The 21,214-nt window shown below is 45.7% G+C and overlaps 1 protein-coding gene across 6 annotated transcripts in view; it reads left to right on the top strand.

Moving 5' to 3' along the window:
• The window catches only part of MVB12B (multivesicular body subunit 12B), a 68,878-nt gene that overhangs the window by 20,387 nt on the left and 27,277 nt on the right, over positions 1-21,214 (top strand). For all 6 annotated transcript variants that reach the window (XM_056351159.1, XM_056351154.1, XM_056351156.1 and 3 more), the window contains 3 exons: positions 59-188; positions 503-625; positions 14,980-15,077. In XM_056351159.1, coding sequence (XP_056207134.1) covers positions 59-188; positions 503-625; positions 14,980-15,077 — 351 coding nt within the window. The remainder of the gene's footprint in view (positions 1-58; positions 189-502; positions 626-14,979; positions 15,078-21,214) is intronic.

Here is a 21,214-nt window from a genome sequence, read left to right as displayed (position 1 = left end):
AACATTTATACCCTAATCTTGCATAAAAACCACCCTGTGTCCTGGGTTGTTTTTGCAGAAGAAATAGCTTTCAGAAAAAAGAGGCTGTGCATTAAATTCATCCCTCGAGATTCTACAGAGGCAGCGATCTGTGATATCCGAATCCTGGGCAGATCTAAACAAGCCCCTCCTCAGTACACGTTCATAGGGTAAGTACCCCTCACTCCAGAGGCTGTTGTCGTAACTTTAATTGTACCAAGGCTAAGCACCCTGTTTTCATATAATTACTAAGTAGTAGTTTGTAAGAGCTGAAGCTTGTCATTAGAAAAGTCTACATAAATACAAGCGTTGCTGAATTTGATGTAGGAATTAACTAACCCCTCTTTTTTTTTTTTTTTTTTTTTCTTCCCATTAGACTGGTTCTCACTAACCAAGGTGCTTGTGAAACATGTCAGTGCTTGATGCTTGTGCACATGTGCAGCATTTTCTTGCAACATTAATGTCTTCTGTGTTGATTGCACAGGGAGTTGAACAACATGGGCATTTGGTACCGGATGGGCAGAGTTCCACGCAACCATGAATCTTCACAGCCTGCAACTCCTCCTTCCCAAGTGCAGTCTTCGACACCAGCTCCTAACCTGCCAAGGTAAGTTTTCTGCTTTCCAGCCCCTATTGCTTGACGCTGCATGGTGTATTGTTACTAACCTTGCCTGGTGGAATCAAGACCAGGGTGCCATGTCAATATGAATGATTACGTGGTGTGATCTGATCATGAGGGAGGGTGTCGTTCTTCAAAGTATTTGCCTACTTGGAAGTTCTTTTGACTGTCTTTATACAAAGGCATACAGACGAAGAAGTCGGAAGAAAGAAAAAAGCCTGGAGAGGAAGGGAAATGGCAAACTACACCTTTTCTTTGCTTTAAACTATGCGGGATGTTGTAGTTTCCAAGTACACGTGGGTCACCCCTGGAGGGTGGGCCAGAACTGTAGTCAAGCTGATTACCAAAGGGAGGGAGAAGTGTTCATACAGATTTTAATGCATAGGGAGACAAATTTTGCTCATTATCTAGAATCAGTCCACTCATGGTTTGAAGTACTGGCCCTGTTTTTTCTTTTCTTGGACCCACATCCTGTGCTCCAGTCTAGCAGATGACGTTGAACATGCAGGGTAGACTGCTCATCCTGCAGTGACTGACAGGAGCAGCACTTCTGGGCAGGTGCTGGCATGGCGTCCATCCAGGTTGTTTTCCCTGTGTTACAGGCAATATTTGCGTGTGTATAAATGTATACACTTGTGTATATACTTGCATCTAACAGTATTGACAGCCTACTTGCTGGATTTCTCTGGACAAAACAGAGTGGTGTTAAGCAACAAACCAACCCAGACAGAGGTTAAACTGAGCTCTTTATACTCTTGGCATTTGCTATGAAAGCACAGCATCCAGGTGAGATGGGCTTCTACTGATGAGGCTCATCGACTGAACTCTGGGCTGGGCTATTGCCAGGGGACAGCATGTTCTCTGCTGGCTCCTTTGGGCTTTTGCTTAATTATGTGAACATGTATTTTTGGACTAGCCGTTTGGTGTACTGCAGATACATTTACAGTATTACAATAACTGTTGAGAGCTAGTATTTTGAAGCAGATAGTGGAGGGGAATTCCAGAGGGATCGCTTTGTATACAAAGGTCACTGTGTCATAAGGGTGGAAAATGCTCATGTCTTTCAGAATCTTGATTTACAGGTCATTTCAGAGAGTGATGCTTTTGAACTGCTGTAAACTGTTCCCAAAAAAGCTATCTGATATATTTTTAAGGCAGGTGTGTACACTTGAGCCTTCACCCATGACCCAGACTTAAATCTACTGTCTTGCAGCAGCTCTTTGAGCTCTCCAAAGCGTTTGGGTGTTTCTTTCACTGAGAGTTTTGCTTAGTTGCCTGCCGTGCTGTGGCACACTGCTTGCTGTCCTGTACTGTCAGATGTGCTGCAGGCAGAGATGCTGTCTTGCCTCTCAAACAGAGATGGAGGCAAAAGAGATGAAAAGCCAACAGTCTTCTGGAGATTTACCTGTCCCACCGGGAGCTGATACGTTGTTTTGAAGCTCCACTGGACATAAGCTACATGCTAGCACAGGCTATGAGAGATCAAACAAAAAGATGTCTTGATTTTAGAGTACAGATCTTCATTTTCTCTCTGCAAGAAATTCCTGCCTGGGCAGATTTCCACAATAAAGAGAAAAAATTACCATAGCAAGAGAATGTCAATGGCAGCCCTTAATCACTAAGTGTGGAAGGGTCACTTTATGGCCGAGCAGGGAAGGCTGCAGAACAGTGTCAGCTATTGGGAACAGGGCCAAAATTAGAGCTCAGAGCATCAGCGACAGTCTGAAAAGAAGTGTTTACAAGGCTTATATATTTTATAACCTCTTGTTGTACAGTTTATGGTTTACAATGGCTGCAAGGAAATTGGATCAGTTTTGTTTTACTTGCCAAATAAAGCAAATGTCAAAATAGTCAATATAAAATGTATTCTAATTTGGCTGAGTTAAAACAGCCAGTATGCAGTGGAATAATTGAATGTTACATTAATGCCTCCTAGTAAAAACCACCTGTCTGTAGCCAGCTCTGCTCTCATGCCCTGTGCATGATTTACAGGTAACTTTTACACCAACAGCCTGATCATTCAAAGCATCTTTCATGTCTGTTTTTTTACTCTGTTTATTTATTATCCAATATATTTTTTAAGAAATAGAAATGTATATAAAAGTGCATCCTGCAAATATTTCATTATTACGGGGAACACGTACTACTTGGAAGCCTTTTCTAATACTTTATCAGCAATGTGCTAAGTTACTCAACACTTAATGTTTGTGAAAGATCATAGTCACAAGTAACCTCTTATTTTTACGTCACCACAGAGAGATGAGATTACACTGGTAGCCAGTTTGCTGTTCTGTTCCATGTGGATATATCCTGACGGGAACAGCAGTGAGTTATCCTGCCATGAGTGCTAGGAGAAAATCAGCAAGCAGTGCTGAATAGAGAGCACTACGGAGGTTCTGCTGTTAGGCTGGTCAGATATTTAAGCCATTCTCTTTAGTTGCTGTCTAGCATTATAAAATAATTTTTAATCAAGGGGGTGTGCTTGGGTGCCTCAAAAGTATTGCCAATGCTAGATATAAACTAAACTAGTAAGAGACACCAATGAGCTGCTGCACCACAAAACCTTCCTAAATGGAAGGACTTTTTGCTGTGGGAGATGTTTGTTTCTGTGCCAGCCATGTTTCCTCCTCTGATCCATGATATAAGTTACTGATGGCAGTGGATGGCGGCACATCAGAGTGTTGTCATGTGTCAGAGGTTTGACCTCCACAGCTTGCTGCTCGTCAGCAATGCTGCTTCCGCTGCTTGTGTCACGGGGTTACGGCTCGCAGTCAGAACTGCACAAGGGGAGGCTTTGTTTGATATTTGTGCTGGACTGCATATGTTATTTTTCAGCCATTTCTTCTCCTTGGTGTTTCCTACTACAGGCATCTGGCTTAATGGTCTCTTAACGGCAGCCCTCGCGCATCCCAGTGAGGATGGCATGCTGTGCTGTGGAGCACAATCATGCCATTGTGCAAGGCATCAAGCTGCTTTACTGTCTTTTCTCTCCAAATTCTGCGACAGCTTCTTGGCACTAATGGCAGCCTGGAGAAATGCACTTGCAGTTTCCCATCCTAGAAGGCTGCTACTAAAGAACTGCTTTTGTTGACTTGAGTCACCAGTGGGAGTTTAACGTAACTTTCCTCAGTACATCTACTTTGTGTTGAAGGCTTGCACTCCCTGGTGCTGTGACATTGCTTCAGGGAACAAGAAGGTAATCCTCCCCCCGAAGAAGTGCTGGTAACCGGTAACTCACCTGGCCCTTTGCACACTCTTGCTTCACCCAGCCGGCAGATTGGTGATTGCCAGTGCATGGGCTGGAGACTTCAAGAAAGGTACACGTCATGAGCATTTGAGCAGTGTCTTGGGGCTCAGCCCCTCCATACTGCAAGCTCTGTTGGAGTAGGCTGGAGTAGGACTTGTGTGTAATGTTCTTCTCTTTGCGAGTCCAGTTCCAGCTTTTGGGGAGCAAGTCCCTGACTTCTGTGCCAACCTCCAACCATTTTGCCTTGTAACTGCCTACACGGCAGCTCCCATTACATCCATGGTGCTTTGTGAGCCTTTGTGGCTTCTGTGGCTTGGGAGTGCGTTTTGCATCCCTTCCCAAGGTGCTGCTGAAGTCTCTGCCACCATCATTCAAACAGGCCTTTCACAATTTGTCAGCTGCAAGCAAGATGTCAGTCAGTGCTGCTGAAGTGTGTTTTACAGTGACAGACATAATTGCACTTAACTTTTTGCGTGGATGTTATCAATCTGTGATGGATACTTTGGGAAATGGAGCACTCTGATTGCACATGATGTGTCACAGGCGTTTAATCTTCCTTTCGGAGAGACTGGGATTCAGTCACAACTTTTACTTGTTGATGTCAGGTTTTGAAAATGTAGATTTGTGCTGACCCTGGGAATCGTTCAGTCATTTAGTTTGCAAGGCTGTCATCTGAAAGGTTAATCGTTTACCAGGGAGAAAGAAGATCTTGCAGCAATCCACTTGTATTCGTATCATGCATTAGTGTGCCTGGGTGCTCAGTGTTCAGGTTCAGAAGGGCAGAACTCCTCCGCTTGCTTTCGTGGGATGCCTGTGGCATGTCTTCATAGCTGTTCTAATTGAGAACCACAGAAGTAGGGCAGGGGAGAGGGCAAGCCAGTCCTGGGGCAGGGGGTAAGCCCAAGCTGCAAGTCTCGGTGGGGCTCACAGTGCCCACTGCCATCCAGGAGACAGAGCCATGAGTCAGTCAGTCGTGCTTTGGATTGACCAGAAAGGCATGTGAGTGAGCAAAACAGTGTTGGCCCTGAGTGCTGCAGCTCTGAGAGCATGTCTGGAGGTGACAGAGTTGTTGGGTTGCCTGGCCTGGCCAGGAGAGGCCAGCGGCATGGGAGCACGGTGGCTCAGGAGAGAGTTGCCGTCCCGATGGGATGGCAGTTGGGAGTACTGAGCGGGCTCCTACTGCATGGGACTCCTGGTGCAGTCAGGCCTGAGCCATCATGGGCACCGGCAGGAGGAGGCACCAGTTTGCAGAGCCAGGTGGGGGGAGGATTGGGAGAGGGGTGGCCACTTCCCCAACGGCAGCATGCTGCTGGTGCGGGGCAGCTGCCCGCTCCTGTGTGTACAGCAGCAGGGAGAGCCAAAGCTGGCACAGACTGGCTGGATGGAAAGGACAGTTTTCTCCTGTTAGCAAGGCGAAGTGGCCAGGCTGGCCTTGGGCAGCGAGCGTGGGTGAGCTGGAGCGCAGCAGCCTGCCATGGCCGGGGGGTGCCAGGCAAAAGGCTCCCTGGGTGCAGGTGGTCTGTGTCCAGCCAAGGAGTCTGAAATGCCCACCGTGGGCAAGCAAGGGACCAGGCTGCTGGTGCTGGAGGTGGGGCCCAGCTGGAAAGGGCAGTGAGTGCTCGTACATGCCCAGCTGGTGGGGGCCGCAGGTGGAGTGCTGGTCCCTGCAGCAGCCTCTAGCATGGCCACAGGGCCTGGTGCTGGTCTAGAGGCAGTGTCCCTCTGGATTTTGCCTGCAGGGGCTCTGCCCCAGCCCAGGAGTGATGCCTGGGGGTGGAGCAGTATGTGGGCCTCTCCCTGCTGCCTGCTTCCTCCCCGGGGGTCTGGGCTTTGGAGAGAGGGGCTGCACACCATGCAAGACCCTGGGGCCCCAGCAAAAGTCTGCTGTACTTGGAACTCCTGCCTGATCCGCATGGCTAATAAGCCACAGAAACAGCTCATTTGTGCTGCAGCTCACACCCCTCACAGCTGTGGGTCTGCAGTGTGGTTGGCAGCCATCCCTCCCTGCACACCCTCTCTGTGCTCTGAGCACAAGTCGGTCTGTGCCACCAAGTGCCCAGGTCTTGAAATACTGATCTAGCAGGAGTATTGCATCAGGGACATGCTGCTCTAGTTTTGATAAGCAGATAACAATTGTCCTACTTAAACCCCTGAAATAAGAGCAGGATGTGTAAATTTTCCTCCTGTGCTCCCAATTACCTTTTAAATAGTTAAGCTATCCCTCCTTAGGAAAGGGAAATTATTTGTTCCTGTTTCTCTGCTCCCAGTGGAGCTTAATGTTAAGGAATGTAAGAATTTCCTTTCTAGGCAGAGAAGTCTGATTTTTCAAATTGATTTATTAATGGTGTTTGAACTTTGTCGTGTAAGCTTGGAAAGTGATCAGTGTATGGCTTTCTGCTAGAAGCTGATGATGTGCAATAGGTGGTAGTTAATAAAGCACCAGCAAGCCTGTGTGATAGAGACCTAAACTCACTCTGGTGATGAGCCGGTCTTACTCTGTGCAGTGGGTTAATTGAAGGGAAGTGGGAAGCCTTTTACCTTCCATATTTTTGAAATAGCAACAATATTATTTAGAAACAACTATCTTAGTTTTTTAAGACATTTAAAATAGATTTTTATGGACAGTCTGTACAAGAGAAAGTTCCAGGGTTTCAGTGTTGTTCTCCTCTGGTGCAGAACAAAGCAAAGACTTCCAAAATCTGCAGTGGACCAGAGGCAGATGCTGCTGGTAGCCTGTTGGCCACCGTGCTTTCACAGAGGGGTAGCAGTCTACCTTAAAGTCCCTCATCTGAACCAAATGCTACCAAATGAGGAGTACTTTGGGATGGGCGTTTCTAGTTTGACTGAAAACTGCTCTGAGAGGTATTGCCAGTGGGATCTCTGATGGTCTGATCCTTTCTACAAAATGCTTCCTTCTTGATGGAGTTGTGTTTTCTAATCTGTTTCATCAAAACTGCTCTAAGTAAAACTACCTTCTGATTTACAACTAATAAAACATATTGTTTGGCTTGAATGCTCAAATAGCTTGTATTTTGAAATACAGTAAAATATTCCTAGTTTTTAAATTATGTACCCTACAAGAGGGCAAGGATGGTTCAAGGGCTCGGTTCACATCACAGTAGCTGTGGATAAAAAAAACCCAAAGAGATTGAAACACTTAAGTTGAAGCCTGGAGGAAGTGTTTCCATAGATCCTTTCTAGTGGGTATCGTAAGAAGCAAAATTTAAGGATGAAATGTCTGTGATGCGTGTACGCTGTGCAAATAGGAACATGATGGTTTGTTTGAGTGGGTAAGGGGTGCTGGCATACATTTAGCCAGAGTCTGTTTCCCATAAGGAATTTGCTATGAAACTGCATTGACCGTATGGCTTGCATCCAACTCAGCTGGATGAAGACGTGCAAAAATTGGTCACGGTCCAGTATGTTTTAGTGGTAGAAAATGATGATTAGGAAAAAATGTTTAAACAATATGAGTGGCTTCCAGGCACAAGAATCCCTTGCAGCAGCCGAGAGACAGTAACTGTAGTTAAAGTCTGATTGATTTAGCTGATTTTGAGGGCGCATTGAAAAATTTGGGGTGTGCTGTGAGTGAAGAGGCTTCGATCTCCTTAGAGTCATTTTTCTTTATAGAGCCCTGTTCCTGGTACAATAATATTCCTGCGGGCATGTTTTCTTTAGGGTGTAGGGTAGAGTCATTAAGTACAAACTGAAGGTATTAATTCAAAGAAGCTATTGACTCAGTTGTTAAATAAGCCCTGCAGAGGAATTAAGCTTTTTTTCCTTAAAACTTCTGTGTTGTCTGCTATTTAATATGATCTCTGCCACTGTTGATTTGTAATCTGTGCTTTCACCCTGAAGTGCATGTGGTTGTGTTCAGATATTTCCTTCTTTAAATCAATCACTTTTCACCATTTTCCAAAACGCTTCTTGAGGTTTATTGCTGTTAGTAAAGTGTATGGACTGTCATTATTTATTACTGGCAAAGTGCTGACAACGTGCTCTTCCCAAATGAGTCTTTATGTGGAATATTTGTTTAACAGGTTTTGCAGGGGAGGCGTTGCTGCTCCCTACGGGCTGGGCTGTGCCTGCAGCACCCGGGTGCTGCGGGGTCTCCCTGGGCGAGAGCCCCCCTCCACCCCTGGCAAGGGGATCGCCCCGGAGAGATGCTTCTCATCGGACTGACGTGTGAGCCTGGGCTTTGTTGTGCTGATTAATTTCACAGAATTTAAAATCCTAACTGAGGAGGCTTACACCGTGTGTAATTTATCTTTTTGGAGTATTTCTGCTGTTTGGCAATTTTCCCCTACTGCTTCATTATCTGAAAACTCCTGACTCTGGAGAGCAGCTAGTGAAGGATGTGGAAGGCTGTGCTCTTCCCGCTGCAGCCTCCAGAGACACCGTGCTGCTCATCTAAGACAACCACTTCATAAGCACTTCATGCTTACAGTATGAGGTCTTAGTTCTTTGATGCAGTCCTCTGCCTATAACAATTTAATGGGCTACAGCTCAGACTTTCAAGCAGTGTAAATTAAACTTGTTGGGTTTTTTCTATTGTTTGGCAGCTGTTCTACCCTGGTTACTTAAGTCCTCTGTTCTAAATTAATCCCTGTATAGAGGAAGTTGCAAGAGCTTCATTCTGCATTAAGCTTTACATTTTGGGTTGCTGGTCTGCAGTATATCATGCTCCCTTGTTAGCATCATCAGGGTTTGTTCTGTTCAGCTGGTGATTGCTTTAGTTTTGACAGAACGGCGCAATATCATTTTCCCCTGCCTTCAAGGCGTGGTCATTTTGGGAGGGGGATGTGTGGAGGCATGCTGTATGTAGTGCATTGAGTATGCATGCTGCAGACAGGCCTTTTTCCATTTCTGCAGCTGGGAAAATTAAACGGGTAAATCTAAAAGTGGAAAGAATCACTCACTCCCTTTTTCATTCTCTCTTGCATTTGGGCTTTTATAAAATCTGAATCTGGCACCACCAGCTCTCATTGATTTTTGGGAAACAGGATATTTTAGTAGCTTGGAATGAGATGAAATGCTTGCAAAGCCCATATGTTGCTTGTTTTAGGGAAAGGGTCAGGAAGGTTTTAGAAAGTATTTAAATATTTGGTTTACACGATTGGAATAGATTGTCTGGAATGAAGTCCATTACCCGAGGTGATTCTTGCCTCAGTTTTGTTTTTCATTGCAGTTCTTTGGAGTATGAGGTAGGTGTTCTGGCATCGCAATGCCTGAGCACAGTAAAAGTTAAGGACAGTGAATAAATACTGTAGATGGGATTCTGGACACTGCTGCAACCGGAGGTAACATAGCTATGGCATTGTCTGTAAGCTGCAGTTTGGAAGATGCATTCTGGTAGAGTGAGCACTTGCTGAGAGGTCCTCTGACATCTGTCAGTGAGATGCCAGCAGCCCATTTCTTCCCTCCACGGGCAAAGCTTTCAAGTTGGATTACATTTCTTGGGAGCTACAGCCTGATACTAAGTTCTTCTAGGTGTGTCTTCAGCTTTTACAGCTTGGAATTTAATTGTTCTGTCCTCAGTTTTTCATGAGACATGATCTTTGCGTAATCCATTGATAATGGAAGATATGATTCTTGTTATTTGAAGGTATTCCTACGAGACCGCAGTTTTTGCGGCACCGTTAAGTTTATTTAAGATAAATTGCAGTCATGACAGTAGTACATCAAAGGACAGGACAATTCCAGCTTGCAGCATGCAGTATGGTTTCTAATATATTTGATAATGTGGGGCGGTTCTTGAAAGTTTTGCCTGATTTCTCTACCATGCACATCCAGTCCAGTTGGAAAGCAAAAACTTAGTGTTGTTCTTCTGCTGTGCCTTGTTGATATTTTTATATGAATTATGAAGCATCCTTTGATATCTGGCATTTCCCCTTATGATACCCTGTTACTTTTTATGAGTACTTGCCCCCTAACTTCAAAAGCAGTTCATCACCTTCCTGCAGACAGTTATTAATAACTGCTTTGGAACTGTCGGGCATTCCTGGGCCTGTTTTATGCGAGTTTCTCTCCAAAAATGTTCAAAAAGTGGCCATAATGCACGCAGACCTCAAACTGCCTTTGTTAGCATGTGAAGGATCTCTCTCATCACGTGCTGCTGCTTTTGCTGTCGTATGTAGGCTTGTTCCATAGATTTAATGACTAAAAGAAAAACTGAAGAGAGTAATTAAATCTACCCTGTTCTGAACTGTGCTGTTGCAGTTGTTTCATTCTAAATTGCCTGGAAATTATTGTATGCTGGGGAAAGATATTTTTTGTATTTAACCCATGCTGGAGCAGCATGGTTTTGACTTTGATGTTGGAGAGAGTGGAGAGAGCGGGCTGGAGCCCTGACAGCTGGCCTCACTGGGGCAGGCATCTCTCCATCCTTCCCTCCTTCCTAGCAGCACCAAATCCACTTTGTGGCTTTCATTCAGCGGGGAGGAAGAAAGCTACTTTTTGTGACAGTTCAAAAAGAAAATAATTGGCATGGGGATAGTTAATGCAAGTTGCCATTCCTTAACATTAGATATTCCACTAAAGTACTAATAATTACTGTTAATATGTTTCAGTGGAAACTTTCAGAGTAAACGAGCACTGGTTGAAGCAGTATTTAACGGCATGCTGCTGGCATGATAAGAATGCAAATAAGCGTTATTAGCCTAATGATTTTGCTGTCACCATGGCTGTGCAGCAGTAGTGTTGTGAATATGTCATGCAGTACCCGTGAATTTGGAAAGTGTGTCAAAACACAACTTCAATTAGTTTGCTCTAATTATGGCTCTAGAGAGTTCATAACTATATCACTCCTCATTAAAAGAGATTTTCTTATATGGATTAATACAGCACATAAAGGGATTTTTGAGCAATCTGAGGCATAGTGGTGTGGAGGGAGGAGATACCCACATTGTGGAGGGAGGTGCAGTGGGTCGGGAGCACTGCTGGGGTCCAGCCGCATCATGTGAGCTCCTGGTGCAGGGCAGGGGCTGGGAAACCTGCTGCACACAGGGTGTCCAGGACTGGGCAGCTGCATCAGGTCAGCCTTTGGGCAGCAGCTTTGGTATCCCTTGGCACGTGAACCTGGTGGATGATCCTGGACAGGATCTTCAGTTGAAAAAAACAAAACAAACAAAAAAACCCCAAACCAACAACAACAACAAAACCACAAAACCCCTAGTAGGAACTACATGTGATGCTAAAATAGAGATCTGGACTGAAAGCTTTGCTCTGATAAAGGTCGAGGAGCGTAGGCAGGTCAGAAGCCTGTGACAGTCTGGCATCTTCAAAGCATCCTTCCAGGATGCTAAATGTCCATGTACCTTTCCCAGGGTATTTGTAGTGACTTTTAAATACTGCGTTTTTGTATTGCCTGGGCATGTTCTTGCTTTGTAGAATGGGGAAGAGATTCTTGTGCTCACAGGTGAGCAGTTGGTGAAGGGTTAAAGTAGTAATTGTTTAAATCTTTTAGGCTTTCCTCCCAGTTCTGTGATAATTTGATGAAGAACTTCACCCTAATTAAATATTCAAATTAGGAATAAGTGTCAATATGGCTTCCCATTGCCTGGAATGATGATTAATTGTATTCAAAACTCTAGTGGCCGCTGTAATCTAAACGAAACCGTTGTTCTTGATTATTTGTGCAACACATTTACCATGTTTTTGTTTTAAAATTTAAACTAGTAATTGATTTGCCATATGCTGCAGAGCTGCACATACTTTCACGATATGTGTTTAGGAACTTGGGGACTTTGTAATTGGGATTTTCTTGCTTTTCAATGGCAGCCTCTTTTTTTGTCTTCTACAATGCAAAATGATTTGGCTTTCACAACACATAAGGAAAATACATTATGCAATCAACTTAGTAGGTATAAGTTATATTGATCCTGGCCAAAGTTTGCATTAATTTAAAATAAATTAGATCTTGTTTCCCGTTTTCCCATACAGTGTCATGCTTTTAGAAAAGGGAAGGGGGAAGGTGAGAGCTGATCTCCTTCTAGCAGTTACTGCCCTCCGTCTTGTGGTCTTGCAGATAAATGTTCTCCTTGGAGAGCCCTGGCTCTCCTCAACGCAGCTCGGTGGGAGTGATGAAATGCCCATTCATCCTATCTCAAAGATGGAAAGTGGCCACGGAGGGTAGGGCACGGGCCGTTGTTTCCAAACACCCTTCTAACAGCCTGCATCCAGGCTCCCCAGTATTGGCAGGCCAGGGTCAGCAGCGGCTGGAACTGGCCCTTTCACTCACAAGCCCCACGAGTGGCTGCAGCAGTGCCAGCTGCTGAGAGCAGGTCTGAAGGCGAGGGCATGCACCCTGATGCCTAGCCTTCATAATGCCTACCGCCACAAGGGAATTCCTCCGTGTGTCTTTTAATGTTGATAGACCTGAAGTGGAGAAGCAAATGGGATACCCTGTGGAGTTAGGCAGCGAGACCTGGATACATCACTTTCTGCCGCCATACTCACGCGTATGTGGTCAGAGTCCCTCTGACTCAGAGCGATTCATTTTAATTACACGCGTGGAGCATGCATGCCGCTTTAGCACCAGGTTTCATGAGCACCATATGCTGGCATGAGCTGCCAGGCATGCTGGTAGCGACTGGGGACTTGGTTCAGAAAATCTTTTGCATACTGAGAATTCGGAGCTTTACTGGAAAGCTGTTGTGTGCATTTGTGGCGCTGGTGGCTCCTTTGTGGTGCTTAGGCAGTGCCCACCAAGAGCCAGCTGTGGGACTGTCTGTGCAGTCCTCTGGCTCATCACCTCCCTTGCAGACTGTGGCGGTCCGGCCGGCTTGGTGTGGAGAGCTGTGGAAAAGGGCTGGCCGGAGGTAGGAGGGTCAGCCTCTCTTGCGGCAGAAGCTGGTAGAAACTTTAAAAATACTTTAAAATACTTTAAAAGAAAAAACTTTAAAATACTTTTAAAAAAAAAACTTTAAAAATGGGCCTTTCAAGGAGATCTGCTTTGTTTACTTCCAAAACAATTCCTGCTGTTCTGTTTGGGATGAAGAAAGTGGTTCCCTGTACAAGCAAGAGAAATTCAAAGTCTTTGTTAGCTGTTTTGGTGCCTTGGAAAGTATTTTTGGATACTACTATTAAAAAACAAATGAAAAGCGTGTAATGCCTACAGGCAGTGGTCTTCTGTTTTAAAGTGTGTTCATGACAAACCTGCCTCTGCTCGCAAAGAGTCTCATATGGATTGTGTTTTAAACAGCAAACTGCTAGCCAAATTCGAAAATATTTTCACACCATCTTTTTTTGGTTAGAAATATCTTTGGGAAGCACAAGCAAACTCAATTTGATGTTTGCCTTTTCTTATTTTATCCGTGCTGTTCACCATCAGCTGCATCAAGGGCTAAAAATACGTAGTTCTTCACAAAATGTGCCCTGTTCTTAAAGGCAGATAATTTCCAGATGATTTGTCCAATAGATAAAACCTGCTAGCTAAGAACATGGATTTGTTGCTTTGCTGGAGGATACGCAGGGCCCTTTCTCACAGGTATGCCGTTTGTGAGAGGAGGCAAAGGCCACCTTGTTTTTCTGGCAGGAGGGCAATGTCAAGGGTCTTGCCATGTCTAGTAGCTCTTGCTCGTGTGAAATGGTAGCTGCTGCCTCTACCTCATGCTGTGCTAAGCCTCTCCATGAAGAGGGAGCATCTTCATTACACATGGCAATGCAGTCCAGAAGATTAATAGTAACATTTTATAAAAATTGTCACAGATCTGGGATCAGCATTAGAAAAATACAGATTTGAATTAAAAGGGAAAAGCCCGAATCTCTCATCAAAGCATAAAAATCTGTGAGCTATCGATAACAATTACCAGCAAAAGGTCTTTTCTCATGGCAGACTTCTTGGTGGAGCTCCTGGTGGCCACACTGGCCATATCGGGTGGGCAGCGTGGCGGCAGAGGCAGAGCAGCCTTGCCTGTGCTCTCCCAAGCCCCAGCACTCCGGTGCCCAGCAGTGTTCTGGGGCTGTGTCCTGCTTGGACGGGGGAGCGGGCATTGGCTGTGTGTACCCTGCCCGAAGGGCTGTTGGGTCCATCCTCAGTGCCGTGGGCTGGTCCAGAGCAGCTCCAGGCGCTTCATGTGCAGCCCCTCTCCAGTCCTAGGGCCTGATGAGGGTAGGGCTTGCTGGGTGTCGCATCCTGCCCTCCCACACCGTGTATTCCCAGGAAGGTCGCCTACCTCATCTTCTAGCCTGTGTCCAGGCTTGCCATGTTCTGGGTTTTCCTTTTAATAAGCTCTGAGTGACTGAAAGTAGTTTCAACTTTGCTTCCATGATCTCTGTTTTTTCCTATTTATAGGAAAGTTTAAGGGAAGATGTAAAAATATCTCTGTGCTGCAGGAATGCTGGGCAGAGCATGGTTGGGAGGGAGGGTGTCGCGCACTGCTGCAGCTAGAGAGGTGACGAGTGAAGTTTGGCTTCCCTTTTCTCCGGGGCTGGTGCAGGAAGCTCAGCATGTGTGTCACCCCCTGCCTCAGGGACCATGGGAGTGCGCAGCAGGCTCTGGGTAGGTTTGGAGCAGGCCTTAGTCATCAAGAGAGTTTCAAAGATCTTATTTATGAATGTACTCAGAAGTTTTGGCATGGATTAATCCAAAGTACTTGCTGTTAGCGCTTTCTGCCTTGAAGGAAGTGCAGTTGAGTCCCGCAGGGTGTGCAGGCATGCTGTCCATGCCTTATGTTGACGCTTGTGTTTGCAAAGGGGGGGACTGCGCTTGCCAGCCACCGCGCAAGCTGTCCCCGGGTGCTGGCTCGCAAGGAGCTGCTAGAGGGTGGCTGGCTGCCTCTGTAGTGCTTTGGCTGTTGGTTGGGTCTGCGTTTCAGCAGGGTGGAGGGGGCTTGCACCAGGGTGTAGAGTCTTTGCTCGCAGCTGGACTAAGGAGTAGGTAAAGCAGCTGAACCACCCTTGGTTGTAATGGCTGAATCGCCACCTCAGCCTCCCCCTGGTGTTTGGGGCCTGCTCCAGCTTTTGTAAGCAATGTTAAAATTTCTGTTTGCAGCTTAACCTGACTGGAGTCATCAGCCAAGAGCAAGCTGACGGCAGCAGCAGCATCTTGTGCTCTGTAGTAACATCCTCTCCATTTCCCATCTCTCTTCCTTAGGCATATCTCGCTGACACTCCCTGCTAGCTTTCGTGGGAAGAGTCACAGCACTCGCCTGGACTTGGAGCACCAGCACTCAAATTTGTATGCCATATCAGGTAAGCTGGCGCACGCAATGGTTTTCTGCTCTTCTGTGTAATCAGAAGTGTAACCAAGTAAAGCAACCCTGCTTCTGCAGACAGCCAGGTGTGCAGTACCCATGAAATGTACATCCAGCTTTTCGTTAGTGCTATTTAAGTGTCAAGAGCAGAAGGGGTGCAGAGAGACCCCAGAAAATGCCCAGGCACATGTGTTACTGGAAGCAAACGTTATTGATCTCTGGGGAGATCACAGCCCTTGGGGAGGGATGATGCTGCCCGTGGAGGTGCTAGATGAGAGCTCTGATGGAAAGCAACACTGACACAAACATTGCTCCTCATCTTTTTCATGATCTTCACAGGTGAGTCATAAGAGATGACATCTCTGCCCGTTTCACAGGAAGCTTTGTCTTGCCTGGCAAGGATGAGTTTCATATGCACTAATCTTTGCTACATTCAACATACACATTAAAAACAGATGAGATCTTTACTCTTTCCCATTTGTATTTCGTGAATACTGGCACTGCATAGATTTCTTTACTGAGTATTAAGGCAAATTTGAAATTAGATGTTAGGATATGGAGGGGGGGTGTCTGTGTTATTTGTAAGAAGTGTGTGCTTGCACACACAGGCTTGGTGACTCTCACTGCAGCTTTCTCTCTGTTCACCATTCCAGGCTGGTATACAAGTGCTGGAGCTAGTGATAGTTTCCAGATGTCAATGTGGAAAGAACCCACCAATGAATATTTTAGCTGGTTTTTATTTTTAACTAGTACTGGTATGCAGGGAAAATGTGTATTTAAAAAGTGTTGGAGGGTCAAGTCCATACCTGTACCTACATGGGTGAGGGAACTTGCTACTGTGCTTCAGGACCATGCAGTGGGTTTGGTTTGGAACTGGGGTTCCTGTGAGCTGTCCCCAACAGCTCTGCTCTTCTGGAGTGCCTTTAAGTATTTGTTTTCTTGGAGGAGTGGTGAACTAAAAAGGAACGTAGCCTCGTTCTCAGGGCCCAGGAAGAAATGCCTCTCGGAGTGAGAGGCAGGGATGCCTTAGAGTTGTATCTCATGGAGTCTGTCATTCCTGGATGTGCCAAGAGCTGAGTGGTCTGGAAGCTATTTGTGAACACCAGCAAAAGGACTTCTGGTTCTGCAAACTAAAGAAAAATGTTAGGCACAGCTGTGGCACAACAGTGTGTTTCACCTGCTTCTCCTGTTAGGGGGCTAGCTCATATTCTGTGCTTCAGCTGAGTAGTGCTGGGGTGGAAGAGAGTTTTCCTTAGGATTATTTTTTTTGGAGTAATATTACAGCTGAACAAATATTGTGATAGGCACAGTAGAGTCACACTTAGCCACAGTTTTCTTTTTGTTATGTCATTTTGCAAGGGGAGAAAAATATTGCCTTTAAACCTGATTCTGTCAAAACCTAATGGAAGTACAGTCCCTTCATCTGGCTGAAGGAGATTTTTCAGGACAGCTTGGAAACACAGAAAAAGCAGCAGTGGATTCGGTGGGCTGTACAATATGTACTGCTTGTGCATAATCAGGGAAGAGAAGATGGCAAAAATGTGCCATTCACAGGTTCTTGCTGTTAATAATGAGTGACACTTCTAACATGGGAACATGGCATTAATTCATGTACCATAATCAAAGGGTTATTTAAAAGGTAATCTCTGACTGAAACTGCAGCTTCGGGTTCCTAAATAGATGGAATATAACAATTGCATAATTCTTGTCAGTACTCGTTTTTCTTGTTACTCTCCTGCCCTAATAGATTTAGAAATGTAAGGGAAGGCGTGTTCTTGTGGCCACATGAGAGATAGTCCTGCATGGACGACAGAAGGCTGTGCTTTCTCTCCTGAGGAAGCATCGAATGCACAAACAGCAAGGCAGCAACTCTGCATGAATGTTACTGAGAACAGCCCGGCTCTAGGACTTCCCATGGACTGCCTCTGCTTGCAGTGCAGCCTGGGAAGGTGACCTGTTTTGCAAAGAACCCAAATACTTAACCAGATAGTTATAAGCAAAGCACAAAATAGGCCTGCAAAACTGGGCATGGCATTAGTCCTCCGTGTTTGTGTGAGCACGTTTCAGTCGAAGTATGTAACTTCTCCCCCCGCAACTTCACATTCTCTTCCAGACACGTTGTTATACAAGTTGTGCATACGTGTGCGGTAATGGCTATTGCAGCTGTGAATCATTTCTGAAGAAAGGGTCTTGTCATAGGAAACATCCTGTGCATTGGCAGGGATCTTCATGCGTAACTCCCGACCAGGGCTGCCTTTTCAGCAGCTGTGATGAGGTGCTGTGACAGTTCCCTTCGTCATTGCCGAGGTAGATTAGCCCCCAGACACACTGTGGAAACCATTGCGAAGTTTCCTGTTACGCTGGTGTAGTTTGCAGCCAGTCCGTTTTATCTGCACTGCAATGCAAGTGCCTTGCTGCAGTGCCATGGCAACGGGAAATTTATTAACGCACTTCCACTGTCGTCCCTAATTGCTCTGCTGGGATGTTGTGGGGTCCCGGCTGCGGTGTGCTGTGGGGCCCGTGGCGCCAGGGGAGGTGTGGGCATGGGGAAGATGTGCAGACCGTGGTGGCGAGTGGCAGGCGAGGTGACCTGGTGCCCTGGCAGGTGCCCTGGGGGCTGCAGGACTGCTCTGTGGTGCTGCCAGCCGGCCGCGCGTGGCCAAGCCTGCGGGCTCCCTCTCTTGGCTCTCAGCAAAATGGAAGGATCCCCGGTGCTGGCACAGGGAAACAAAAGCCATTAACGTATGGTCTCTTACTTTCCAATTTTGGTATCGCCTCGGTCTGAGTTCTTGTGGTGGGGACAGGATGAGCTATTTAGGGAGGGAGGGGGCTGTAAAGGAGGGTGAAATAAAGAGCTGCAGCATGGTCTTGGTTCTCTGTAGACACCCACGATTTTCTCAGCAGTCGGTGAAAACAACACTTCCAACTGGGGTTCAGCCTATTTATGGAAGGTGAAATGAATTTTGGCTGTCAAGCTTACTCTGTATCTCAAAATACATTTTGGCAGAAATTGCCATATCCCGCCTGGAACTGTCCTGTTGCTCCTTGGGGTGTGCAGTGCAGTTATCATCACAAAGCTGGAGTCAAGGGAAAAATTATCTTGAAAGTAGTAATTACAGTTTTAAAACCAAGCTTTTGTCACTTTCAGTCTTCGCAATGAGGCATCGGGTGACCAGAAAGTTAGGGAGACTGCTCTCTGCACAGTAAACTAATGAATCAGTCTTTGACAGGGTGCGTATAGGAGACTATGGCCCAGACCTCGCAGCGGCAGCATGCCATGTGTCACAGGGCGGCTGGCTGCGGGCATTGTCCTCCATGCTGGGCAGACTCCCTGCTCCCATCCCATGGCTTGTGCCTGAGACCAGCGGGCAGAATTACTTCTAAGTTGATCTGCAAAAGGTCTCTGGGCACTGCTGGGAGTGTGGTGCTGAGGAGCTGACAGGTTTAATATGCATGTTCGAACGGGCAGCTGCTGGAAGAAGAATGCCTTGCTCCAGACAGACCTGTCGACAGACACTGCTCAGTATTTCACAGCGTAGTCTTTCTTCATGGCCTTCAGCTTAATTAAGATGTTGTTGTGACTACATACTGCCTTCATTTCAGACTTCAGCATCTTCTGGCTGCATATTGCTTTGGCTTATCAGAGCTACAAGGACAGTGAGGGAGAGAGGGAGCTCTCTCAGGCAGCCACAGATAATAATGTACAGGGGAAATTCCTGAATGAAGTGAAAAATTATTTATAATAATGGTACTCAAATAGAAGGGAAATAAGTCACTCTAAGGGTATATAAATTTTTACGATAGTGTATAAACAGCCATAGCTTGCCTTGTCTCCCATCTATCCCTGCAGAGAATGAGGGCAACATCTAGCATAAAGAAAAATATAATAAGAAAACGAAGAAATGAATGGGAAGAGCTGGAGGATTGATCACTCGGTGTATTTGTATATCCTGATGTAAAAGGTGCTGCTGACAGGTGGCCAGGTTTCTTCTGTATAAAACCATGTGTGTGCTGTCAGGGCGATGTGAGCAGCCTTGTTTCGATTGATGAATTGCCTGCTTTCTTGATTAAACCTTCCGTCACTTAAGAAACAAAAAGCCTGTGTTTGGATGGCAGAGTGGGACATGTCAAAAAAATCTGTCTGCTTTACCTTTGTGCAGATGTTGGGCACAGACTGTAACATGTATTATTAAAATGAATGTGGCATTTACTGTACATTATTTCTTTCCTGGGAGAAAGGACCTGTAAATTATATGCTAATAATAAGTTTTAACCCTTTCAGAAACCAAGAGATTTAGGAGTGCAAATATTCCTGCAGGCCTCGCTAATTGGATGGGTTCTGATACCACTGTAGCTCTCTGAAGTTAATAAACAGTGTGTTTCAGACCAGTATGCCGATGCCTCTTGGGGATATTGTCTCCCATAAGTTTTCTGCTGTGTAAGTGCCACTGAAACGTAAACCTTTCGAATTACAAAATCTTCCATTGAAAGCCCCCTTCAAATTCTGATTACAGGCGAAAGCTGTCTCCTGCCTGGGGACGAGGCCGGCAGGGAGAGGTTGCACAGCCAGCCATGCACGACCTCCACTGCGGGGGGGACCCTGCTCTGCTGTGGAAGCTGGCAGAGCCTCCCCACACCGGCTCTAACCTTTGATTTCACTTTCAGAATCACTTCAACCTGCCAGTTTGAGACGTACTCAACCGACTAGTCTCAGGAAAAGGATTAGGGATGGAAAAAAGGCTTAACACACCTTGCAGAGCACATTCTGATGGGGCTGTGCAGAAGTATCTGATAGACTCTGTGCAATGTGATTTCCATCTTGACAGTCTGAGAACATGTTGCGTTGGAAACTGATAACCGAGTTTGCCAAATGAGATTCTTACAGCCTCAGCTGTGGTTTCTGGGAACTCATGAGCTGGTCCAAGCTGTGTACTTCCCCATAGTGCGAGTTTTCTTGGCTAAAGTGACATGGTCAAAGTCACTGCTGGCTTTGGTGTGTGACCCTGCACACTGCTAAGCAGGGTTGTCTTTTTTTTTTTGCCCCAAAATTTTACTGTAGCCATCTTTGGCATCACGTTGTAGATAGACATGTTTGTTGGTTGTAGCACACAAATTTATGTAATTTGAATATAGGAGTCAATAGTCATACCTCCTCATGACCTGTTCTCAGCCCTGTCAGAATGTGTGCACAAAGTAGCTAAAGCATCTTTGTATCAATTTTATGTGTGAAACAAGGGTATGGACTTCCAGGTACTGCTACAGCTGTCATCACGTAGCCAGAAACTTAACTTCAGTCATAGAAAGCTAACTTCAGTTATATAAACCTATCTCCAAGGATTTTTGTTCTAGCAGAAACCTGGAGATAAACAAAATGATCAGTTACCCTTGGATAGGACTGAGCTTCATTTTTTTGATGCTTAAATATGGAAGCTGTGCTGGAAAAGCAACAGAGCAAAAGCAGAACATACGTTAAATTGTTTATTGATAGTATTTTCAAATAATACTTGCCAGCTGTCAGCCCAAAAACAATTAAAACATTTGTGTGAGTACTTAAAGAAATAGTTGATGTTAGCCTGACATACCATTCTGTCATCCATAAGTTCAGTATCTCATAGTACCGTTAAATTGTGTTGATCTATAGAAATAAAACAGGATCCAGAAGCACGTATTATTTGTGCTGTATAAATGTTAACTCAGTTGTCTTTTACAATATGCTTAAGACTCTCGTACCGTTTGAGGGGTTTTCAGTTCAGTTGCAGATGCTGCAGAAGGTGCTTGTGGAGCTGCAGTCAGGGCTCTGTGCAGAGCCTGCCTTAGAGCTGCACCTGCCAGAGCCCTTGGCCCTGAGCAGGGACAGCAGAGCTCGTCACCCCGTGCCTCTTGCCAGAGCCTGTGCCCACAGTGTTTGTGCTGTGTGCCTGCAGCATTGCTGGCTGCTCCTGAGTGGAGCTGATGCCATTCAAATGCTGCTGCTCACTTTTCTTAAATCCTTTCTTTACATTCAGGCTGTCCATGATCATGGCTGTTCTCTGAGAATGCCAGCGTTCTTCAGTTTTGCTGATACTGAACTGAAGGTGAAGGTTATCATTCTCTTTCAAAGGCAAAATGCCATATCCTCTGGGTTGGAGCTTATAT

Source organism: Falco biarmicus, chromosome 9, assembly GCF_023638135.1.
Source record: "Falco biarmicus isolate bFalBia1 chromosome 9, bFalBia1.pri, whole genome shotgun sequence".
Classification (NCBI taxonomy): domain Eukaryota; kingdom Metazoa; phylum Chordata; class Aves; order Falconiformes; family Falconidae; genus Falco; species Falco biarmicus.
This window is presented reverse-complemented; position numbering and strand designations above follow the sequence as displayed.